At 37.3% G+C, this 9,100-nt stretch overlaps 1 protein-coding gene across 1 annotated transcript; it reads right to left on the bottom strand.

The window, feature by feature from the left end:
• Nucleotides 1–1,451: 1,451 nt before the first annotated feature.
• On the bottom strand, nt 1,452–7,774 carry LOC146495722 (uncharacterized). The gene is made up of 8 exons (XM_085144390.1): nt 7,674–7,774; nt 6,731–6,846; nt 5,708–5,770; nt 4,368–5,443; nt 4,113–4,231; nt 3,763–3,863; nt 3,364–3,454; nt 1,452–2,082 (listed from the first exon to the last, which is right to left on the bottom strand). The coding sequence occupies exons 2-8, from the start codon at nt 6,732–6,734 to the stop codon at nt 1,953–1,955; spliced, it is 1,584 nt and encodes a 527-aa protein (XP_085000516.1). The 5' UTR covers nt 6,735–6,846; nt 7,674–7,774; the 3' UTR covers nt 1,452–1,952.
• Between the last annotated feature and the right edge of the window lie 1,326 nt (nt 7,775–9,100).

Here is a 9,100-nt window from a genome sequence, read left to right as displayed (position 1 = left end):
AAAGGAATTCAAAAAGTTAAAGACTTATATGCAGATAGCAGGTTGCTCACATTTGATCAGTTATGTAAGAAGTATTTAATAATACGCTCAAAGACCTTTTTAAAAAATTTACAATTGAAACATTATGTGTCATCAAAACTGCAAAAGATTGCTGAACTTCCACCATTAACAAAAACAGGTTATCTCAGGCATTGTTTTGACTGAAGTTTGTTTTTGGTATCATCTTTTTGCTAAATGACCTTTGTCTTTGCCACAATATGTACTTTCATCCAACATGCTCTCTCTACTAATTGTATCTCGTTATATATATATATATATGTATATATATGTGTATATATACACACATATATATGAATATATTCATATATATACATATATATGAATATATTCATATATATACATATATATGAATATATTCATATATATACATATATATGAATATATTCATATATATACATATATATGAATATATATATATGAATATATATATATATATATATATATATATATATATATATATATATATATATATATATATTCATATATATATATATATATATTATCATTTATTGATGCTTTCCTCCAAAGACTCAGCAGCAGATAACCTGGATGCTTGGAGACTGGAGATCCAGGAGGACAGATGAAAATGACTAGAACCAGGCTTGCTTAAAAGCACAAAAACAAACAATAAACACACGCTTTAAACTCCTGCAATATAAATGGCTCATGAGAACCTATATAACACCCACCAAGCTCCATCATACGTCCAATGATATTCCAGACATCTGTACTAAATGTTTAGTTGAAAAAGGAACTCTTCTCCTTTGTCTATGGGAATGTCCTAAAATCCAGAAATTTTGGAAAGATATCATCAAATGTCTGAAGTGTTTAAGGTAAAAATCCCTTTAAAAGGTAAACTCTGTGTACTTGGAATATATCCAAGGGAATTTAAGCAACCAAATTACTGGACTATGGACTACTTCAAGCCAGAAAAGCCATGGCACTATGTTGGAGGAGTATGGATGCTCCCTCCATGGGACTCTGGAAGAAGGAAATAGACTCTAGGCCTGGAAAGACTAACATATATTGCCAAGGACAAACAGTGGCACTTTGTGAATATGTGGAAGCCATATATGGATATTTTAGGGAGGTGAAGGATGTTTATGAGAAAGAAGGAAAAGAGGGGAGAATCTTGTTTATCCTAATTCCTCGTATTACTGTGAGAACTATGCTTATTTGTTCATTTGAATATGATGTAGGCAGGTTTGATGTATGGATGGGTGTGTGAATGTGAGGGTGTTCAAATGTTTGTATTGTAAAACACAAATTTTTAACTAAAAAAAAATATATGGGGAAAAAAAAAATACAATTACAGATCCTGACACTGGACTGTATTTAAATTTGTCTGATTATTATTATTTTAAGTAAACGGTCAAAGACAACAGTAAGAATCAGCCATGGAAAAAGAATGTTTAATGCAACAATATAACCATGTTCATAATTTTTAGTTACTGAGCAAAATCTTTAAATATTTACACCAACGCTGAGTAAATATTTCAAAGAAAACAGTACCTAGAAAGTGCAGATGCTTCTTTGTTACTTCGTAAGTAAAACTGACATAGTAACAAATCATCGCTATTGTAAAGTAAAAATTAAGTGCAATAAAAGACGCACAAAATCAAAAGGTCCAAAAACAAAGTCAGTAATCTAAGTCAGTAATTCAAGTTTAGGACATTCTTCAGTGATTCAGACTTTCACAAAACAAAACCACTGAAAACATGCATACGTTTTTAAATTAGGAGGAACGTGCATGCATTTGAAAGAAAAGTAAATCAAAAAGCCAGAAAGAAAACCTAAATACTCAAATATATACATTTTGTTATATACATATACACAAATATGTTTTGAAAGTGTAGTTTTTCCTGACACGTCTATAAACCACAAAGCTGAGTTTACGGGCACGGACTCCTTTCAAAGATCTTTGGTATCTTATCGAAGCGCTTGTGCATCAGACAGTTCTTGGCCTGCCATTCATCCAGGGTCATCAGTGCTGCTGCTGCCCCAAAGTGTCTCCAGTAATTTCTGAAAATAAGGGCAGAAGACGGCGTAACTATGAAGTTCAACATCAACAAAATGGGTGTCATGGCAGTGATTATGAGCATTCTGTTTCCTGAGGCAGTCTGCTCCCGGCGCTCCACTACATGCTGGAGTGTCTTTTCACCCTGGAGTCTGTAGTAAGTTCTTACACAAAATAAAGATGACAAAAATAAAATAAAATGAATGAATAAAATCAACAGGCAAATACACATAAATGTAAGTCACACATAAATCTCATAAATAACATTAATTATTAAAAACAAGACAATAAATGTCTCCCACAGGCGATAACTGTTGCTATAAATAAGATGAGGGTAATACTTCATGACTTAAAGTTACTTTAAGTGCTGCTGCCTATTTCAGCAGAAATTAAACCAATGAAACTTTATCCCAGGTTAACTCAGTTTAAAGTACAAAAACATGAGTTTTTTTGCATCACCAACTGAACACATGCAAATTCCTGCAACAGCAGCGCTGTGTGTTTAGGCAGAAAATAGCTTTAATTAAAAACATCCGAGTATATCACACAAGTTAAATATGCAGGGTTGACACTGAGGTGCCCTCTTACTGTACTTTATTTTTCCCCTCTGCAGAGGATGTGCAGATAGTACAGGTGTGCAACTACTGCAGTGTGTAGTTGCTGGAGGTTCTGTAACTTTTTTTGTTCTCTCTGTTGTATTATTGAAGGGACTACAAAACAATACAAATTTTAAGTTTACAATGTAAAGTGCTTTGAGATGACTGTTCTTGTGATCTGGCACTGTAAAAATAAGTGAACTGAACTTGTGCTTTACATGGACGGATTGTACCATGAAGCAGCCACAGGCAGGAATGATTTCCTGTGTTGTTCAGTTGTGCATTTAGGTATTCTCAGACTCTCACCAAACCTGCTCCTGTGACTGGCCAGCACGTCTTTGAGTGTGTTGGAGGAAGTGTCCAGGATTGTCCTCAACTTGGACTCAAAGTCGAGCTCCATCCCCACAGTTTTACTGCCCTTGCAGATCAGTTTATGGACCCTGTTGGAATCCTTCAACCTGCTGCCCCAGCATGCAAGTAAACATAACCTGCTCCTGACAAGTGTATCCATTCAGCATAATTTACTATGCTCATCCAACCAGGAAGAAAAGCCACCTTCATAACACTGAACCTGCATGACATATCTAGTTAACCCATTAATCTTGCTTTGCATCATTCCTCAGATCTGCCAAATGATTGCTTGAAAGTGAGACTTCATAGTTATAAAGGACTGTAGAGAGCGCGACGTACCTGCAGGTGAGGTTGGAGGGATGCTGCCATTCTCTGCTTTTCACGCCTGCTGATACACAGCTCATCAAACTCCGGAGCTCAGATGTGACACCTGGAGGAAACAAATGTCTTTACCCCATATAGTTTAAGTATTTTTAGTTTGTTTGTTTTAAATTGTCTATACTACACTCCTCCACAGTACTGTAGACAGAGCTTAAAATGTAAAAAATAAGCTGTATCGTGCTGAAATTTAACAACTGTTCTCTGGTGTTCCTTCTCAAAAATCTATATAATGTGTAAATTAATGGATATTAAAAAAAAAGGAATGCAAAGCAAAACAGTAAACAGGAGAAAGGCCTGATAATTTAGATATCAGAGTGCTCCCATTCTCTTTGCACAGACACTAGGTCAGCTTCTCACCATTACTGACTCCTAGATTCTCATACATATGACTGACAACTGAATGCACATAGAGCTCCTTTTCCTGCTCCCACTGCAATTCACTGCCGAAGACCATGGATCTAAAGGAAAATAAAAACACCAAGTTTAATTCAAACATATCTAATCATGTCACACTTCAGACATGAAATTATGAAAACTATAAACACAAAGCCTGCTCAGCTAAGAAAAGATACACTAAGCTGCAAGATAAAGAAACAATAAGGCAGATACAGACAACCTTGAAATCACAAAGCCATGAAAAAAGAAAGAAAACGTGTGAGTTACAGTAACATAGCTCCCTCTAGTGGTGGTGGTGATTACTACAATACCTCTGAGAGGCGCTCTTGCCAGGCTGAAGGGTTCTGATGGGCTTTGTCGCCGTCTTTGGGACAGAAACAACACTGCTGTCCGGGGTGCTTCTGTTTGAGTTCTGCACTTTGGATTTAACCTGAGAAAAAAAGTCAAAAGGGCATTTTGTGTAATGTCCAAGATTTACCTAAGTGATCCACAATATTACAGTTGATATTTATATTTAAAAAGTAACCCAGACAAATAAGATAAAGATAAAGGCTGAGGTAACATACCTGTACTTTGAGGGGAAGCGTGGCTTCATAGCTGGTTTCCACAGCAGTGTCTTGTTTCTTCAGTGTGCTTTGGACAGGCTCAGTCACATTTTCCTGCACCTCCTCACAGCTCTGCTCTGCTTTCAATTTGTCTGTTTCGCTGTGGCACATAGAGGATTCAAATATTGGAGGACCGATATCCCACACCCCCTCCAATTTACAACTTTCCAAACAATTAGTGTTCACATGCTCCAAGAGAGGTTCGCAACTACTTGGGATCAGGTTGTCTACTGTGACGGTAAGGCATCCAGAGGTTGCAGTTTGTTCATGAACCCGTGGGTCAGATGAAGTTTGGGGATGATAGTCACCCTCGGCTGAGTTAGTTGTAAGCTGTTTGGAGTTCACCAACCCGGCCCCTTTATTTTCATTGATAAACAAAAGCGATATATAGCCTTTATCCTCTTCCACGTCTTTTACACTGAGACACGTTTCCCTCTTCACCTCATCTGCTGGGTCTTCTGCCACAGTGAGTCCAGCAACGGGAAACAGCCCATCTTGAAAGATTTGGCAACTGTGACTCATGTAGCCGTCTTCATCTTCCAAAAATCTTAAAGGGCTATCGGGATTGAGACACAAGATGTCATCCACGTCACAGTCAAATGTCGGTGAAGGATTTAAAATCCTCTCATGCATCAGATCTTGTGCTTTGGTCTCTTTTTTGAGACATCCTCCTCTTTCTGTGGAAGGTCCATATTTTGCATCTTTTGAGAGCAGCTGGGAGCTCACAGTTTCTTTTATTTCACTCCCAACATCTTGTGTCTTAGCTGTCAGTTCAGGATTCAATGTGGAAAAAGGGGATGCCAATTCCTGTTTCACAGGAGTGCTGTAACATTCCACAAAACACCCGAGGTCAGGGGACAAAGCCTTTGGATCAAAGGGCTTTTTTAATGGGGTCACATAACAGTCGTCAGGACTGGATTCATGCAGTTTTCTTTTATTTGTGCCGTTGTTAATGATCTCAATCTTAAAATTAATAAATGGCTTAGAAAGCCGTCTTAACTGGTGCACATCAGCTCTTTGGTCACAACTGATGATCCCTGGACAGACAGAAAAAGGTTTCAACTGGTCAAATATGGGTGGACCGAGTCTTCTGAATATATTTGTGGGATATTTGTCGTCTAGGTCTATTGGAAAAAGAACGGAAAAAGCACCATTTTCTTTTTTTAGTCATTAAATAATTGTTCAAACAGAAGTTTATATCAGATTAACATCATTTTTTTCTCCTTAATGCATTAATGGGCAACACTATACAACCCTTGGAAGAATATAACTCATGTCAACAGCATTTCCCCAAGACTCACTGTGGATTCTTTGCGCCATGTCCTTCTCTGTGCTCGTGATGAATATGTCCTGGATTCCTATTCCTTCAGTTTAAGGGAAGAGAAAAAATGTACGCCTGTGTTTACATCAAGTTAAGGGCGCATGTTGAAAAGCACAGAAAATAAAGATTACACTGTTCCATGGAAATTTCTTTCATTTTTTCCTCTTTTTTTGTAAGTTCTAGGTTTTTAGAAACTCGGCAAGTTTATTCTGTTCATCTGGATGCAGCCTTTCCGGGGGGGGGGAAACATTTCATCACTCATCCAAGTAACTTCAGTCTCAGCTGACTGCAGGCAGGTCGGTATACAGCTGTACTGTTTATAAGCTTGAGGAAACCTGCAGTCAGCTGAGACTGAAGTCGCCATTTGGATAAGTGATTAAAAGTGTTTCCCACTGAATCTGGATGATGATATTTCAGGAGTTCCCTACCCGAGTTACTGAGCATGCATTTAAAGTTAACAAAAAGATTTAGACTTAAGTTTTAGTTTATGAATTAGCATTTTTGTTTTGTTTTGTTTTCTTAAGATGGTTAAAAAAAAAAAGCTTTGTCTCTATGTGAATGCAGACATCATCATACTCTGCCCTGATTCATATTTAATCCATGCTTATTGAATACTGAGCAAGGCACATGAAGCTCCAGTCATCCTTTGGAGAGCTTAACAAGTCCTAGCCACAAATGCCATTATTGAGCTCTTAGATTAGTGTGTGAATGTGTGTGTGTGAATGGGTGGATGACTGGATGTGTAAAGCGCTTTGGAGTCCTTAGGAACTAGTAAAGCGCTATATAAATACAGGCCATTTACCATTTAGATTATTATTGAGATCATATTTTTTAAATTTACGTGCCAAAAAAAAATAAAAAATGGAAACACTATTGGTGTGGAGCAGGGGTTGGGGAACTCCAGGCCTCAAGGTTTTCAATATCACCCTGGGTCTGGACCTGAAGCCAATGATTTGTTCATGGGCATGTGGAGAAGGTAAGACATGTTAAGGAGGTAATTTACCCATTTGAATCAGCCGTTTCGGATCAAGAACACATCTAAAACCTGCAGGACACCAGCCATTGAGGTCTGAAGTTCCCCACCCCTGGTGTAGAGGGAAAGCTCTACCAAGGCCCACACTGAGAAATCAAAGTCACATCAAATCATCTCATTCAGTCTTTTCACATACAATTTGGTCAAACCACAACTATGCAGATATTTTACTCCCTATTTGAATTGTATTAATAGCAATAAAAAAAAAAAAAACTAGCTCTACCTTCATAAATATAACAATTACCAGTATTAATACAATGAAATCAAAACGATAACCTGCCAAAAAACAAAGAAAAAAAACAAAGTGTGTACTCACTAGTGGCAAAGGACTTATTTTGACCCATTAAGGTAACAAGGCTCATTTACACTGAGTCAATCACCTTCAATTTAAAGACCAAATACCGAAAACGCTAAAAGATTTCAACCTTAGAATATGACTGCATTACATAATAAAATTTCACACAGTGAATACCACCAAGAAAATTAAATAAAACTAAATTATGATTTCTGTAAGTCTGAATCAATGATGTTTGTAGCTTTCGCGGATGGCGGGCAAACATTTCTGACACTTCATGATTACCTCGGGTGTATTTAAGGTAGTAAAGAGAACTTTTTTTAATATTACTTAAAAATAGTTCCCATAAATAATGGTAGCTGATTTATAAAAGCTTAGTTTATTACATGGCTTAAAGCCAATATTAGCTATTAGCACACTTAGCTGCTAAGTCCGCTACCCGTTACTGCGCGCTGGGATCGGCTCGAGCAACACCGAGACCCCCGAGCGGACGCCGAGAACCAGAGGTGCGGATGAGAGCGGTACGCTGCCCGTCTGAGAGACTCAGTAACGGGTTTTAAAAAAGACAAACAAAAGAAAAAACTAAATTTAACGGCTTTAATATCAAACCAAACTCACCCGCTGAAGCTCTCACCTCCCGCCCTACTTCCTTCCTTCACTCCCGCGTGCAGGTGTTTAACACGAGACAGGGAACAGTCGAACTTAATGTGTTGGCGGACTGTTCAGTTCAAACTTCCGGTTTCAAGAATTTAAACTTTCTTCAAATAACTTTAACTTTATTTATGTTTTTAAAATGTGTTAATTGCTTATATGTATTTTTGATTTAACAAATTTAATAATTAATTAATTAATTAATATTTTAATAACAATTATAATAATACAAATAGAATTATTATAATTAGACCTTTATTCTGTGACATTGCCAGGGGACATTTGGATGTCCTTATTTAGGTTCTAGCTTGCATTTATTTTGGGGTTTGGGATTACAAAGCTTATGATACTGGAATTAATTTAGATGTCCCTCTATCGTGCCCATGTACATTATGTGTACAGTTTCTTTCTAATATGACTGTTTTGCAGGTTCTGCAGCTGTGCTCCTGGTTGGACTATGTTTGACTCTCGCTGTTTAATTTTCTACCACCAAGCAAAGGTATCTCACAAAACATAATGAAATGCTACATGCATGCTAAAAGAGTCAGTCAATCATAATTTCATCAAACAAAAGCCAAGGGCCCAAATACACAGGCCTAGAAAGCAGTCTGCAACCATCTGTCAACCACTAAGGAATAATCTGTAGTCCCTGTTAAACTGCTGGTGAGTGGTTGCTGATGATTGATGGCAGTTGCTGTAGAAATGATTCCTAAATCAATGGTTAGTGAATGGCTGCCAGTCAATTAGTGGAAAGTCAAAAAAGTATATGAGGTGAAGATGTGAAAAGTGTTACACAATTTGGAAACTTTCCCAGCCCCCACAGAAGGACCAGGATTTTCAAACCTCAGGACAAATTCTCCGAGTCCAGGGTGTGATTTCACAGAACAGTATTGGCTGCTCTTGGAGGGAATCGTGAGCAGAAAATATAAGCGATCACTATCATCAAAATTATACTAAAAAACAAAAAGCTTTACTTCTATTATACTGTTGATTTACCTGCAGACAAGAAGAAAATCCATCTTTACCCATGCATAAACATTTTTCCTTTTGAAAAACTTCAAGCAGTTTAATCAGTGAATGCAGTGACATTCATCATGTCTGGTCCTCGAATCCAGCATTTTTGTGTTAACCTTCTTTAACAAAAATAAAAATCTTTTGTTTTCATACTTGTCTGCTTACTATGAGAAACTTGATTTTCCTTGTGATGTTCAAAGTTAAACAGCATGAATCATTTTGAGTCACTGGATTAACATCACATTACATTTTTTCAGTTTGTTTTTCAGTCAGGTGTTGAGTCTGTGTTGGTGCGTGGCAGATTCAGACGTTTGATGAACAAACAGAGAGAAAGCAGCATGACCTGTGGCTGTATACTACCCACACAACATAATTGTGTG

Source organism: Neolamprologus multifasciatus, chromosome 19 (genome assembly GCF_963576455.1).
Source record: "Neolamprologus multifasciatus chromosome 19, fNeoMul1.2, whole genome shotgun sequence".
Classification (NCBI taxonomy): Eukaryota; Metazoa; Chordata; class Actinopteri; order Cichliformes; family Cichlidae; genus Neolamprologus; species Neolamprologus multifasciatus.
This window is presented reverse-complemented; position numbering and strand designations above follow the sequence as displayed.

What these genes read in the sequence shown, in the direction of transcription:
- LOC146495722 (XM_085144390.1), bottom strand. An exon ending in CGCTTCCCCTCAAAGTACAG is followed by an intron (nt 4,232 to 4,367) that starts GTATGTTACCTC and finishes TTTTTTTCTCAG; the next exon opens with GTTAAATCCAAAGTGCAGAA. An exon ending in CCCTCCAACCTCACCTGCAG is followed by an intron (nt 2,083 to 3,363) that starts GTACGTCGCGCT and finishes CCTTATTTTCAG; the next exon opens with AAATTACTGGAGACACTTTG.